This window comes from Parasteatoda tepidariorum, chromosome 2 (genome assembly GCF_982258835.1).
Source record: "Parasteatoda tepidariorum strain Cologne lab strain chromosome 2, Ptep-v5.0, whole genome shotgun sequence".
NCBI lineage: Eukaryota > Metazoa > Arthropoda > Arachnida > Araneae > Theridiidae > Parasteatoda > Parasteatoda tepidariorum.
The window spans coordinates 69,533,472-69,550,271 of record NC_141756.1 but is presented as its reverse complement, the minus strand read 5'-3'; the positions used below and the strand labels follow the sequence as shown (position 1 = coordinate 69,550,271).

Here is a 16,800-nt window from a genome sequence, read left to right as displayed (position 1 = left end):
AAGCGTTCACTGAGAAGTAATATGGGTACAGGGATCTGGAAAAAATTTCCTTCCCTTCATATCTATGCCTAAATTGAAGAAGTTACCTCACGAATGAGCGGTTCTGCTATCTATCCGTGTGATTCTGAGCTAAGACGTACTTTCACCCTTGAGGAGGTCTCTTTTGTCAAGTGTAAGGCGCATCTTTCTGACTGACTTCACAAAAAGGCCAATGGTTGACAAGTTTGTCTTGTCCTAGTGTCATTCGAAACAACAATAACAAGGATCTCAAACTGCAGCAGATGAGACGAAAAAAAATTTTTAGGTTTATAAAAGATAAATATAAAAGCGATTCCTTAAAGTGGACCAACTTCCTTGTGCAATTTTTTGTGTAGTGATTAATTTGGTTTATCAGTATTTCATATTTCTTTTTATCGATTAAGAACTCGAATTGAGGTCACAGATTCGAGTATCGATATCGCCAAAGAACTTCGGGACTTATAAGAGACTGACTTGCTCAAGGGCGTCATTAAAATGAACCAACTTCTTTGGAACAAATTTCTGTAACTCTGATTGCTCTTTATTTATTTATACATAAATCCAAAGGCATCTGAGTTCAAGACCCACAGAAAGGCACTGTTCCCAGTCGACCACCGGAGTTAATTATCACTGTTTGCGGTCAGTGAGCACTTTGATCAGACTGCACAGGAACTGAGGGTGTAAGGTATTCCTCCTCATTGAACTGTTCTACCGCAGGTCGTCGGGCAATCAAAGAGGGAGAGTCTTCCTTCTGCAAAATTGTGATGGCATATCTTTGGATTATCTTCGGTGACCCAGATCGTCGCCAAATGTCTATTGTTCAGCTTCAGTGCGACATTAATAAAGTACTGCTACTACTGCTGCATCTGTGCTCAGACGGTTTTTACGTCTTTGGCTTATGTCATTTTAAATGTTTGCTATCTGTTCTTAAATATAAAATATAAGAGCGGAACATTTAAACAACATTTTAATATAACAAACATTTTAAAATCATATAACAAGGAAAGAATGAGGGATAGATATAAATTTGCAAAGTGAATTAAACCCGCTACCTTAACCCTTAGTGTTTGATGGATCTCCTCTTGCAACTTTCTGCCTCGCTGCCCGATACCTTGATTTCTAAATGACAACGTATCTACTTAATTCATAATTGAAAAATCTAATTTCGAGCTTGTTGAACTCTTTTGAAAGATAATTTTTAGAAGTTATGCTCAATTTATTTCAAAAGAATTTCAAATAACCTTTAAGAACTTGTCAATGTGAAATATAGCACAAAATACTCAATGTATGTAAGAGTAGATAAAAAATATAGCATGCTAAGAAAGTTGGCATGCATTCAGGGTTACAGCAGAATTCGAACCCGCTACCTTCATCCTGCAGAGCGTTTGGCTGGACAACGATACTGCTCAGACAGGACAGCCTCAAGCAGAGATAGTCCAAGTAGGAAAATAACCCCCCTGCCACGGAGGTTTCATGTCCCCACGATCTTATTAAAATAAATCCAAGATAAACAAAAGTGAACGTTTCTGAACCACCAATAACCTCTGTATGCCGTTTAAAACCAGGAATTTCAACTCGTAATACTATTAAATATGGCAAGTAAGTTTTCTGTGATGTTATTTTATGCAAATATGTAGTTAGTTAAAAGGATGTAGGTATTAGTACATTTTTGATCTTTGGTCTAACTTTGTTTTCGATAAATTTTCGAAGACATTTTAAAATCAAATATAACTGTAAAATTATAAGTTTTAATGCATTTCAGATCCATTAGAGAGGCAATTTTTTCTCTTTTAAGACGATATATTTTTCGTTGAAATTTTTTTTACAAACATAAACATTATCTAAGAATCAAAAATTTCAATGAAATAAGTGTTACCACCATCGAATCCCATTCAAAAAAGTTACATTTATTTATCTCAAGGCCAAATAAACTCGACTTATTTATATTTTTTATTTTTACGAAGATTTCACTAGAACTGTTTAATTCTAATAAACTTATAACAAGGTTGTGAATTACAGACAGTAAAATAAATAACTCCTTTGAGATATCAGAAATTTTAGTTTTCTCCATAAAAAATAGTAGTTTTTAACTTATAGCGAAATTTTAGGATTTTTTTTTTTTTAATAAAGAGCGCTTCCGATTTTTCTTTGCAACTACAACGTTTTGTAACAAAGCGAATCAGCAAAAGGTAGGAATATTCTAAATTATCAATTTTCCTTTCTCTGACAACCATTCGTTATGTTTTCGGTAAAATATATATTGTAAGAAGTTCTTTGGATTATGTGATTAATTGAATTTTTTTTTTACGATCGCTTATTTTTTTTCTTTAATTGCATATTATTATAGATCTGAATAATTGGTAAAACTGTTACTATAAGTGATTCTCTATAAAGAGAGAGCGTATAAGGAAAGTAAAATAGCAGAGAAAGAAAGCGAATAAGTGGATTGGTAAATTATAAATTTATTAAATCAACTTATTACTGATTTACTAATGGGTGAATCAGTTATTAAACAAATTAGTGAATCGGTGTGTAGGCAATCAATGATTTGATGAATCAGCGTGCCAATAAATAAAATTTCTTATTCTTTTTATTTAATATACTCTTCTAATATATTTGCCATGGCCTTTAAAAAGATCGAGTCCTTAAAATAGGGCAATTGAGCTAGGTGCTCGGTCATGGTTGGGTGATGATGTACTTGTAATATGGCAGTCAATAATTTTTTTCAAATATACTTCCTTTTTTACAATTATAATTTGAAGAATATTCACTATACTGTGTATTAGCAAATGTACAAATCAGTAAATCGGTGTATAAGCTGATAGGTGATTCAATGAATCGAATAATAAAAAATACGTAAACAAAAGGTTTATAATCTTTTAATTACGGTTGAACAGTAAAAACAAATTCACTAAAAATTCATTTATTACTTATTTCGAATAATTATAAGCAAAGCGTTAAGGATTCTACAATATATTAACGAAGTTGCCAATCAATAAATCAGTCTATTTTTCAATGGATGAATCAGTGAATAAGATTAATGTAATGTGAGCAAAAAACTGACAACCCTAAATGACTTTTGAATAATTTTATAGCTTATGATTTAATTTGAATATAAAATGGACTGTTATTAAATAAGATAATAAGAAAAATCTACCAAAAGTTATATTTTGGATGGAATTATTTTTGTATAAACGAATTTTATAATTGTGTGTAAATTTCTTTTAATTCACTTAAAAAGTCCTCGAGATATGGAGAAATAAGGAAAAAATAAAATTAACATTAAGGGGTTCAAACTTTGGTTCGCTCTCCTGACCAAACTATGCTGACCATATTTTCCTGATTGAGGCTAACCTCTACATTTTACAGAAATCTGAATCCGTCGAGCCAAAAAAGGGTATATTTAATCAGAGAAGTACGCTTTTGTTTCTGATTTCGTTACTTAAATTATCGTGTTCACTAAATAATTAGTCTATTTGAAGTAACCCCTCGAACTATTAGGATTGTGTCCTAGAACATGAAGATCCGATCATTAGATCAAAAGTTATTGAAGGATGGTGTTCCGTTTTTCTTTGGCTGAACTGTGCATAAGGAATATTTATGTTTTATGCTAGTCAAATATGCTAATTAATTTTGCACTAATTAGTTAGCATATTTGAGGTCACCCCCTACGAGACTTTAAGATTGAGTCCTAGAACGTTAAGATCCGATCATTAGATCAAAAGTTACTTTTTAGTGGGCCGTTTATTCTTTTGTGCACTGTAGTAGGTTTATAAACGAATAATTTGTTGTAGAACAGTCAGCAACCACATATTCTTTCAAAAATATTCTTTTTTTATCAATGTTTATAGGCACAGCAATGTATTCTATACTATTATTCCCACAGCTTTCGTTTATTTTCACGTACCTAAAAATACAATGTAACTAAAAAAAAAACGATGTGCGTACTATATTCTTTTTCAGACATCTTCCCCACTTTATTTTCAAAAGGATTGGATATTTTAAGGAAATGAGGTATGAACCAGATGTTTTTTTACATGCTAGATGTTTTGGGCAAGAACTGAAATGTTATTTCTATGTTACCATAAATCGTAGCGAAAATCTGACAGTTATAGTATTTTTTTAGAAGCTGAAAGGAAAAAGTACATTTGCTGACACAAAGTGTCGAGACAAACGGAAGATGGGTTTTGTATTTTCGCTGAATTAAGTAGTAGAATTTCTTGTTTTTCACGAAAAGTGATATGTAACTTAACAGATCTATAAGTATATATATCATGTTATGAAAGTAAAATTGCGTGAAATAATGTTTGTCATAGTGCTTATAAAATGACATCTGACTTTATATGTTATATTTTATGTGTGCATATTTTTTGGTATGGGAGGGATTCAGGAATTGTATTTCAATGTTTCGTAAACTTATGTATTTTAAAAGTATTTACGCAAAAAGATACATCCGTAAATAAATGAAGTACGAAAAGTTTAGATTTTCCCCCCAACAAAACGTATAATGTGAATTAACCTCATCATCGAGTTTTAATCTATGACAGAAAATGTGAATTTACTTAAATGTGTAACTTAGAAGAAAGTAAAATCACAATTACGATAAAAGAATTGTTAAAAAAAAATTTATTAATTTAACTGAACTAACGTTTTTAGTTGTTTTCGATCATAACATTAAAGCATAGCATTTTTTCCCGTGTGTTGCTTCACATTTTGGTCATGAACAAAATATTCTTACCTGAAATATTTATATTGCCATAAAACTGTTCAAAAGGACACTAGAGTCGAAATTTTTTTAATGTTCTCGCAATTTCTTATCGCATTAAAAACCTTCGACTTATGATGGCGCATTATTTATATGAATAATTATTCTTTCAAGGCATGCAAACAAAGAAAAAATATTTAAAAATAATTTTTTTTTTAAGTCTTAAAATTGTACTAATAGTGGATAGGAAGTTTGGTTTCATGAAGTCACATATAGTTTTGCTTTGAATGTAGTTTAAATTATTACTTACTGTTTTATTGTCAATATTATTGTTTTAATTAAAATGCTTTCGTGTCTATGTAGATAAAATCTATTAATCGGAACTTTTAATTAACATGTTCTCGTGTCTATAAAGGTGCAATCTATCAATCGGAACTTTTAATTAACATGTTTTTGTGTCTATGAAGATGGAATCTATCAATCGGAACTTTTAATTAACATGTTTTTGTGTCTATGAAGATGGAATCTATCAATCGGAACTTTTAATTAACATGTTTTCGTGTCTATGAAGATGGAATCTATCAATAGGAACTTTTAATTAACATGTTTTCGTGTCTATGAAAATGGAATCTATCAATCGGAACTTCGATCACTATACGATTAGCTAAATCACTCATATCTCTACTGGAGCTTCGAGTCTGATGACAATGCAAATTTTACTTGTTTCTGAGCAGATCAAGCAGGGTTGCGATTTTATATTCAAGTAGCATTTATCGTAAATTGAAATCTTGATTCTACTTTCCGATTGACTAGAGTGCTCAAATCTCATGTTCTGTACTTTTCTGATCTTTTCAAGAAAATTTACTGTTCATAGGAATTCAACATCAATTAAATTTCCAACCGTTTTACTACATTGCTTAAATTCTATATGAAATTCTGTGTCTGATGATAAGACAAATTTCAGTCGTTTATTCCACTCTAAAAGTAAAATTCCTCTCCAATTTATAGAAAAGAATTTATGATCACTTAAAGTTTCACCCATATTGTTCAGGGAACTGTCATCACATCAGAAAGGTCCAGGGTTCGAATCCCGGACAAGACATGAATGTTCTTTCATTCTCTGTAGTATATGTCCTTACTGAGGGAGCAACGTTAGCTCACACAACATGGTGTCTATGAAGGAGTGGTAAACAAATCTGTACTTCTAATACCTGAATTACGAGTGTCAATTGAGTGGGCATTGGAAAAAAAATTCACCCACTGTCTAAATGGCTAGAGTATTGAAATTTTAAATGGTACATTGAGCGGAATTTCAAAAGTCTTTCATTTTACAAGTTCATGTAAGAATAAAGCACTTTTGTTTTTGTCAAACTGATTTAGAATTATAGATTATAAGATGCATATACTTTTTAAAATTTATATAAATAAAAATTCCATTCCACAATGCATACACACATTAATTTTTGAATCGAATAATGGCCAATGTTCGATTGAAGAAATCCAATTAGAACAGAGATAGCAGTTCCGACTGTTTCAAGCGCATTGAGAAAAGGTAGTAATGAATGCTACTGATAAATTTAATGATTGAATGATTAAATTTTTTAATAGTTTTAGAGAAAGCAATTACAATACAAAAGAATATCAAATTTCATTTGTATTTTTGAATTTATTGTTTCCATTTCCTAATTATTTTGAATAGCTAACCATGAACAATCTACGAGACCATCAAAACAAAATAATGTGTCACATTATCGTCATAATAGAAAAAAGTATACCATGTATATATTTAGATTCAGGGTGGACAAATGGAAAATTATATTACTGATTTAATTTAGCCGATGTATGAACAGTGATAAAATTTATCGCAATGAAAATAATTTAACTTAGGAAAAATTTTAAAGTCTAAATTTGAAAAATGTCTTTTGATGTTATTTGAAGAATTGAAATACAAATTAAAAGTCGAGATAATGAGAGATTCTAAGTGATGTGTTATAGAATTTGAGGAAATTAAATTTAACACTATAAGTTTTCTATTGGTACTAAAGTTTATGTATTTCTTTTAATACTTATTCAAAAGCATTCAATTAGAGAAATCTAAAAATTGCTAACATTCATTCACCTGTTCGGATCATAGGGTTTGTATACTTAGCTTTTTAATTTGCTGCCAAAAGATTTTAAAAATAGTTTTTTAAATTCTTTTGGCAGCAGAGTTTTGCCAAAAGAGTTTTTTAAGGTTACTTGCTGGCTGTTTGTTGTCAAATGCTTTTGGAACTTTCTTTCACACCGAGAGTATTAAAAAATTGTGTCTTTAGAGAGCGTAAACTTTTTCAAAATTATCACTTAACTCCTTCTATTACTGAAATCTACAAATATGAAACTGTTATAATTAGCAGGAACTTTCGTAAATATTAATACATTCATGGAATGACGAGCATAAAACATAAATATTCCTTACGTACAGTGCGACAAAAAAAAAAGAAAAGAAAAAAAAAACTGAAAACCATCTTGAATAACTATTGATCTAATGATCGAATCTTAACGTTCTAGGACTTAATCCTAATGTTTCAAGGGGGTGACTTCAAATATACTAATTATTTACCGAAGACGATATTTTAAGCTAAGGAATCAGGCACAAAACCACACTTCTAATAGTTTGGTCAGGAGAGCTGTCTAAGGTTTTGACCCCTTAATGTTAATTTAACTTTTTGAAAATTTCGCCATATCTCGAGAAATGTTTAAGCAAATTGAAAAATTTTTGAAAAAACTTACAAATTTTGTTTATTCATAAATAATTCAACGTAAATTTTTTTTGTAAATATTTATTATTTTATTTAATAATAGTCTAAAAAACTTTGTATTGTAAGGTATACAAATTCTTACATCTTTCAAAGAAGACAATTTTAAATGACGAAGCACAAAAATTGAGAGAAATAGGTCCAATAGCTCTTGAGAAGTTGATTTTTAAAGAAGTTGTACATTTAAAGTTCGATTTTTCAGGAGCTATTCAACCGATTTCCTTCAAATTTCGTATTTTGCCATGTAAAATTATGTGCTTTAAAATGAAGCTGAAAACTGTATACCTTATATGTATGTATATTTTTTCGCCTATTAGTAAATAAAAATAACAAAATATAATACATATTTTCCAAAAGTTATATTTTGCACGGGATTATTTTTAGATAAACGAAATATATAAATGTGTGCGAATTATCTTCAATTCTCCTAAAAAATTCTCGAGACATGACGAACTACGCAAAAAGTAAAATTAACATTAAGGGATCAAAACCTTAGACTGGTCTCCTGTTCAAATATTTAGGACCATATTTTTCAGATTGCAGCTACCCCCTATATCTCAGAGGTCAGAAATCCAAATTCGTTGAAAAAAATGTATGTTTATTCAGAGAAAGTACATTTTTGTGTCTGATTTCGCTACTTAAAATATAGTCTGCACTAATTAATCAACATATTTCAGGTCACTTCTTCGTAATAATGAGTTCTAGAACGTGAAGACCCGATCATTAGACCAAAAGTTGTTCAGGGGGGTCAGCTTTTTTGGCACACTGTGCATCCAAAAAGAATTAAAATATTCAATATGAAAAAAAATATTATTTAGGGAGGAATTCAGGTTCTTATCTAACTTCTCTTATTCTCAAATAATAAATCTCAAATAGAAATTTATGTCAAAGACGGTTTTATAAATAATCGGTCTATCAATATTCCATTTTAACCTAAGCATTGCTCAAATATAAGAGATATGAATCTTATTGTCAAAGTTAGAAAGCTGAATACGAAGTTTTCACGGTTGCTTTATTCAAATGCCTTGAAAATATTTTGAATCTTTTTTTCAGAATTTTCGGCTGAAAACCTGTTTCAAGAGATAAATAATAGCAATTGCTTGCTGCGAGTTATTTTTTTAAATAGGGAAATAAAGCTATTTCTCGAACATTTTCTCACCGTTGAATCTTTAATTTTTAAAACTTAGTATATTCAAACCCTGACACCCGGTGGCTGAGTGGTAGCGCTTCGCGCTCCCGAGTCCCAGGTCCTGGGTTCGATCCTTGGTCTGGGCAAGGTTGACTCAGCCTTTCTTCACTCCAGTGGGTCGTTAAATGAGTACCAAGCATGCTTGGGAACTAAACATTGGGGGTTCCGCTTTCGGCCTACCACCTGACCGGAATATCTGCCTCTGCATCCCCGAGTCCAAGGTCAGGAAAACTGAGATGGGCACAGTAGACCTTGGCCTTCTATGGGTTCTCGCGCCACTGAGTTTAGTTTAGTTGTATATTCAAACCCTATACTATCATAACCTATACTATTCTACGCTGTCGTTAAAGCAACGCAAGCGACAAAAAATTCAAAATTGAGATTTTCCTATAGTTGGCAATTTTGTATGATAGGCATTTGTATGATTTTTTGTGATTCGTTGCAAGAAAAAATTATATTTATATTTAGGCCTATGTCCAAGAGTTCGTGGGTTCGATCCCCACTTGGCCGAAGACTCCCCGTGTAGTAAATGGTGATTAATGCACGTTAAATCTGTCGAGTCACAAAGTCCTCCATGATCTCATAACAAATCATACCTCTGGGGGTATCCAGGAGTTTTCTTGTCTTCTGGATTGGTTCAAAATTAAAAGGCTACGGAGTTGAACATTAGTAGTCGTAAACCCAAAATTTTGTCAACTGATCAACGACGGATATAAAATAAGATATAAAAATCTACAGATCTATGAGCCAAAGAAAAATCTCAAAAACATCAAATCTGCAGCACGTCATCGGACACTACAGATTATTTTTCTTCTCAGATTGTTTTACTGTAATAAAGTTTGTTTGTAGACTGTGTAGGAACTCAGTCCATTTTTAAATTTCAATTATTGGATTGTAATTGTGTAGAAAATTTCATTTCACACATTTTTAATAAAATGTTTTGTGTACAATTTAAATCTGTATTATCTATACCAATTTTTCTGTGTACATGTTATATTAATTCTAATTCTTACAATAATAACCTGTGTCTGACTGTGATAGGGTAGCAGGAAAATTTGAAATCTGCGAAAACTATGCAGCATATTGACTCTGTAAATTCTGCGACCGGGCAAATAGTTTTTAAATGCAATCTCAGGTTTATTGGGACAAAATTTAAGGAAAGGCAGAAAAATGTTCACCAATTCATATCTTCATAATACCACCAGTTCATATCTTTATAAATATCTAAGCTAGTTTAATGAAAAAAAATGTATAAATATCGAAGTATTTCTATTATTTTGTCCACTCCTTGTAATCGTATAATATGTCTAAAGAGAGCCTAATTTATTGCCCATAAAATTATTCAGAATAAGAACTTCGATTCTCTTTCGCTTACTATTTTTCATTCTTAAATTAGAAACAAGAAAAATTTTCTACTAAATTGTAATTACTTTGAGTTCAAATTCAGTAAATTTATTTTGACTTATTAATGTATGTTGGATATAATAACAATAAAAAAAAACTCTCCACCTTTGTCATGAGAAAAAAAAATAATAAGTACTCTAGCTTCGAATTTGGTTATTTCTGTTAATGACACATTTCGCGAACTCCTCGGGAAAAATATTTTAAGCATCAATAATAACATTACATTAAATTCTGTTACATTACTGTCAAAACTAATTTCACAGTGTTGAATTAGGTTATTAAGAAAGTACATTTTCTGTACCATTAAGAGCTAACACAATTAAAAAAGTTTCCGTTCTCTACGAAGTACTATTAACTCAAAGTTGATTTTATATAAATATATTGTATGAAATACTGTAATTTATTTGTTGGACCGGAATAAAAACTCTTTCTTTCAGTCTTGCTCTATTTTGCAGGGGTTAATTTTGGTTTCTTTTTGGAGTCAAAGTTTAATACAAAAGAATTTAGGATTATAGGAAACATATTCAAATAAAGATAGTGTTTGATTTGTGATATTTATGAATAAAGCAAAACAACGCGATGGCACAAATAGATATACTATGTGTGATTTTGGTTCTATAAACAAAAACTTACTTCAATTCCGCTAAAGGCCCGCTTAATGTTTTTTTTAAATTTTCTTTTAAGTTGGCTGTATTTTCCTATCATAAAATAAGTGTGCCAAAAAGTTTACAAATCTTTATAGATATGATTTAATTCGTTCTAAATAAAAATTGATTTTAATAGTTTTTTACAAAATAGAAAATTTTATTCTTCAATATTAATGGTGTTTAGATTTATTTAACTAAAAATATTTGCACTTAAAATAGTTTGCGAAAGGTTTTTCGATTATTGTTTATAAAAATGAAAAAAAATTAATTTGAACGCTTTTTTATTATCTTGAAAAAATTTAATAGTAAAAAAATGTAAAAATGTAAACGAAAAATAAGTTTAAAAATTTCGTGGAGATAAATTAAATTAGATTATCTTCAAAATCTAATAATAATATAGATAATCTAAAGTTTTAGTGACGATATAGATAATCTGAATTTCTGGCAATTATCTAATAGGTTTTGGGAAAAATGAAAAATATAAATAGAAAAAAAAACTTTTAAAGTCAGATAAAGCAAAACATGAAAAATAATCATGGAAGGAAAAGTGGCCATCACAGCTTTAGCATCACAGAAAATTCAGTAAGTTCAATAAACTATATGAAATCTTTTATGTTTTAGTTTAAAATTATATGAAATCTTTTATGTTTTAATTTAAATAAAAACATTTTTTTATTACTTTTGAAAGAGCAAACCGAATAATTATTTCATCTTTTAAAGGATTTGAACTATTTCAAACTTTTCAAAAGTGTTAGGTTCAGCGCCCATTTTAATAACAATTTAGCTTATTAAAAAGTTGATAAAAGTATTAAGTTTAAATATAAACTTTTACCGACTGTTCCGAAACTAATTGTTCAAATGACAGACATAGATTAATTAAAAAGAATCATTAGGACAGAGCTGAGCAAAGAAGGGCAAACTCTCGACTTACACCATTTCAGTTCTTTATTGTCTGAAAAACGCGTTAACGCATATTTATCATTGTATCAGGAGTTAAAAGAGAAATAGTTTTTAAAAATCCTCTAACGGATCGATTTTAGAAGCAAATGGTCCTGGAAAATTTCCTTTCTAGCAAATAATATTTCGCAGATGTACGCTTGTTTAATTTTTTTCAGAACAGTTTTCAAAAACTTCATTTATTCCCTCGGTGCATTTATTACGTTTTGCAAGGGAATTTCAGCGCTAAAAGGATTAAGTTTCAATTTTTAAACTCATAAATCATCGGAACGAGTTGTGCGTTCGGAAAATGGAAGTTTTCTGAATTTTATTAACTGAGTTTTATTAAACTTTTGTGACACGCTGAAACCTAACAACCATAAAAATGTTCTCCATATAAGTTTTTCAGTTTTGAGATGTTTTATTCATACTTTTCGCTTTAGTTTATGAGAGTTATAACTTTAAATAACCTTTATGTTGTGAACTCAATCATAATATTTACTATTTAAGCAAAACTCATTAAGATAGTTTCTTTTTACTTTTTTAAAGTTTAAATTTGTCATATAATTTCTACTTTAATACAGTAAGTTTTTAATATTTATCAAAAAGCTCTTTATTATAAATTGCAGCACTTTTCTTTCTAATTTATTTCAAACATATGTCTCATGTATTGGTGCTGTTGTCTTATGCCACTTGTCAATACTGACAAGCCTATTTTAAGGCAGCTTCTTGTTTTCTAGTGGCGCCATCTATGGCCCAGAATTCGACTTCTTCCACTCACATACGTACTGCCGTTTTACAGGCAGGACATATTCACACACCATCCATCCATCCGCGGATTGCAATTTTGACCTGAACCGGAGCACGATCAATCTCCGATTCAGTACCCCCAAAGGCATTGATTTGTTATGGGTACTTGGTTGACTTTGTGACCCCTACAGATTTAGCATGCTCCAGTCACCATTTTGTACAAGGGGAGTCTTCGGCCGGTGGGGAACGAACATGGTTCCAACATTTTAGTAACCATTCTATTCCGGCCAATGTCTCGTGCGTATTGTCTTATTTTGAATTTTTTGCCATTAAAACCCATTGTGAATTCATATTAAATGAGCTAGAACTACTTTTTATTTGTTTACTGATGATAATCAGAAAGTGAGTAGTTTTTAAAATTATATAAATATTGAAATGACGTAGAAGAGTAATGTTGAACATTTAAATTGCAATTTTGAACCTAATCTAGAAGATAAGGTAACTCCTGGATTAAGCATTGGGCAAACTAGCTTTCATGGAGGATCTCTTGATGAAATTAACCCACATTTGCTTTACACGAAGAAAAAACCCACTTAAGACCTCCCGTGGTTAGCCCGATAGGAAAGGTATGAAGATTAATTGCTAGAATCATGTTAATTTTTAATTTACATAGATGCAAGGATGTTTTTTACATTACAGAATATTATTACCTTACGAATGGAGAGGTATAGAAGTGTTGTAACCTTAATAGTGCTGACACTAAAGCAAAAATATCAGGCAAAGGAAAAAGAAATCTTGAGAGATTTCTCATAGCCTATGATTCATGTTAATCATAACACTAACCTTATTTTTCACCCCTTCGATTTGTTGGAAAATTTTCACGCATATGCTATGAAGGTCTAATGCCATGTAAAATCATACTGATGTTGCTTACAGCATTCGTAAGTAACATACCTATCTAACCTCACAGAAAATGAGCTCCCCCTTCCGGCATTACACGCATGCGCACTGCTGAGAAGAACAGAGCATTGTATTAGCGGATGTTTTCATGTAGAGCTGATGAGATGTTTTCGAAAGAGAAACAACAGAGCTGGGCAAAAATCGAAAGTGATCGCAAATCACGACCGTAACGAAAGCGTAATTGAAAGCGATCGTAAATCGTGACTAGAGATCGTAAATCATGACCATGTTATCTAGCTGTACAAGAAGCTTGCAGGAAATCTGCATTACCGGACAGAACAGTTTTAAGATGATCGGTAAAAATCTTAAATGAGGCCTTTTAAAATGTGACATTTGGAGTGACAATGCGGTGTTGTCCAAGATTTCCCAATGTCAGTGGCTGGGAAGAGCTGTACAGTGAACCATACACCCTGCACTGAACTCATTTTGAACTTTACTTTATTCCATAACGAAGGAACCATTTTCATAATATTCGATTCTAAACTTCAGGCATTATTTAAATTGTGGGGAACTGAGTAGTTACAGACAGTGTCAACCTTCATCTATGAAAGGATACCCCTTCATAGAATCGAGTTAACAAGTTTTATATACTTGTGAATAGGAATTGTATTTTTGTAGTGGTAGAAACACTACAGTACTCCCCCTCCAGAATTTTAGCTGTGATAGAAAACGATGAACGGATACCACTAGTTGATTCATTGCGGTTTTGTGAGAAGCCGGGAGAGTTGCATTAAGATCACAGTACTTTTGAGTGCTGATCGTGAGAGCTGTATTAAGTTCATGGTCGGTCCTGTGTTGCCTTTAGCAGTTGAGTGTATACGTTGTATGTGATCGAGACTGAGATGCAACAGCGTGAGGAGGTGGATTATGTCACAGTCACCAGTAGCAAGTCAACTGTTCAATATGGACCATCCATCGAAGTAGGCGTGTTCAGATCGAAGTGGGCGTTACTGTCAAGGTAGGTGTGTTCACATCACATCCGGAGGTTACCAATGTGGGGAGAGTAGCTATCGAGAATGTCAACCTTCATCTCTGAAAAGGTACCCCACCATAGAATCGAGTTAACAAGTCTTATATACTAGTGAATAGGAATTGTATTTTTGTAGTGGTAGAAACACTACAGTACTCCTCCACCAATGTGGGGGACAGAGTTCCACTATAAACCACTCTATTTTTAATATAAACAAAACTGGCGCTGCCGAAGGTATTCTATGATTTTCACATCGCTAGCAACGAATAGTGCAAAATTCTGGCGACCAGTCAAATTTATTAATATTTGTCTCCTTTGCATATACTGTAAATAAATAGTTGCCACTATTCCAACCCTCGTATTTACAAGAGGAAGTGAAGTGTCCCTTTGTAGTCAACAATGCTTCGGTCACACAAGATCTGAAAAATTGTTAAATGCTAAGATTTGTTAAAATTAATTAAAAAGATGATATTGTCTTGATGAAAAACGAGCTGTACTAGAAATTTGTCCATAAGATATCACATGAAATGAAAGAATATTTGATGAATTGATTTCCTCTTTTAAATAACTGACTTATTCAAACTTGCATTGCTTACATTACACTAAAAAACTTTGCTTCTCTGCACACTTTATATTTTTTGCGCTCTCGATACGTAAGAAAGAAAAATAGATTATCAGTTGTCACAATTCAGAGGTAAAGTTGACTGTATTGAAATAAAATCAGTATTTACTGTGGCCGTTTTTCGTACGTTATTCGAACAAGCAAATCCACACCAAAAGATAACACTATCAGAACCTATAGCCAAACATATTCCTAAAGTGCAGATCAACAAAACCTCGTCCTTCTCATTAAATTAATGCTCAAAAATTTATAATAAATAATTAAACTTTTCAAAATGGGGATATGGTATGCCTGGTGCTACATTTGGATAAAGCAAAAAATGTGAATAAAGCACAAATGCAGGTACAGAAATGGACATTAACTAAACACAAAATAACAACAAGAAAAAGAACGAGACATACACGTTAAAATTAGAAGATAAGGTTATCATGCAGAAAAGATTGAACAAGATAATAAGAAAAGGAAGATTTACCTATCTTCCATCTTTGTTTTTTTTTTTTTTTTTTTTGTTGGAGAGGGGTTGAGTGTTTTTCCCAGATTGCAAGATGTAAAAATTAAGTGAGAAGAGATTTCGAAACATCGGGAAAGAATGGAATTCTGCAAGGAACATGAACTAAATTATTAGAATTTTTCATAATGTAGCATGATTCCCAAAAGCCCAAATCAGTAAAGTAGGAGCAATGCAGAATAATTTTAGCAGAATAAAACTTTAATTGAAAATGCAACTGTGTAAGTCAGTGGAAAATATTTTAATGTCTTTTTTATCGTTTAATATTTAATATTAATATATTATCGTTCGATATTTATTAATATTAAATATTAAACCATAAAAAGACATTAAAAGATCTTCCATTATTATTGTTTATGTGTTTAGAAACTGACAAAGGTTACAGTTTATATCGTTGAACCAAAACCATTGTTTGTCCCTTTTTGTGTTCTTATTTGCGCTTCATTCACGTTTCTTAGCTTTATATAAGTAAACATTTACTTAAAATGTTTAGGGAAATATTTTTATCAATTGTAATAAAGCCAAAATAATAAAATAATAAATTGTGGATCTGCTATATTTGTCTTGAATTCATTATTACTATAATTATGTATGTTTTTGCAATTCCCAATGGAGAATTAGTCAAAAATAAAACTTTTTTAGACGTTTAAATTTAATGTTCTATCAGTTTAATGATGAAATATAGTTTCAAATTATTTCTATTTCGTCGTTCTATTTTTAAAAAAATAGTATATAGTTTTAGAATAAAATGAAATGATCTGCGTTGAATTTCTAATTTCAGAAGAGTTCCGTGAATTCTGAGAACCCTTGATTTAAAGAAATCCATATTTTAGTTATTTTAATAATCCCTATTTGGCTTATTAACGAACTAAAACATTTTTAACGATCTTAAGATGCTTAAAATAATCCTCCGATCACATTACATTCAATTTAAAGGAAATATCCTCACCCGATACTCGAGAGAATTATTTGAATATTTTAGAAACCACTTCATTTAACAAGTTTTTTTTTTCTTGTCAGAGATAAATATAGAACGTCTCCCTCCGCCAGAAGAATCGGAATAAAATATTCCCCAAGAACAAAATAAAAGATATTCGAGAAAGAAAAATGACAAACCAATGGAGAAGCATATCAGCATTTAAGAGGATGATTTTGATTTCAAAACGTTTCCTGATCAAGTTTAAATTTTGTTGAAATAGAAAAAGAAAAAAAAAAAAAAAAAAACCGAGGATGAATCTTTCAAAAGGCGGGGAAAATGATATTGATTTTCTTCCACTATTTGCTTTTGAATAAATA

At 31.0% G+C, this 16,800-nt stretch overlaps 1 protein-coding gene across 2 annotated transcripts in view; it reads left to right on the top strand.

Moving 5' to 3' along the window:
- Positions 1–1,503: 1,503 nt before the first annotated feature.
- The window catches only part of LOC107451053 (uncharacterized), a 265,442-nt gene continuing 250,145 nt past the window's right edge, over positions 1,504–16,800 (top strand). The window contains exon 1 of one of the 2 annotated variants that reach the window (XM_087157487.1): positions 1,504–1,617. In XM_087157487.1, coding sequence (XP_087013613.1) covers positions 1,611–1,617 — 7 coding nt within the window. In that variant the 5' untranslated portion in view covers positions 1,504–1,610. Of the gene's footprint in view, positions 1,670–16,800 lie in introns of both variants that reach the window. The other variant, XM_087157488.1, reaches the window with a different exon arrangement.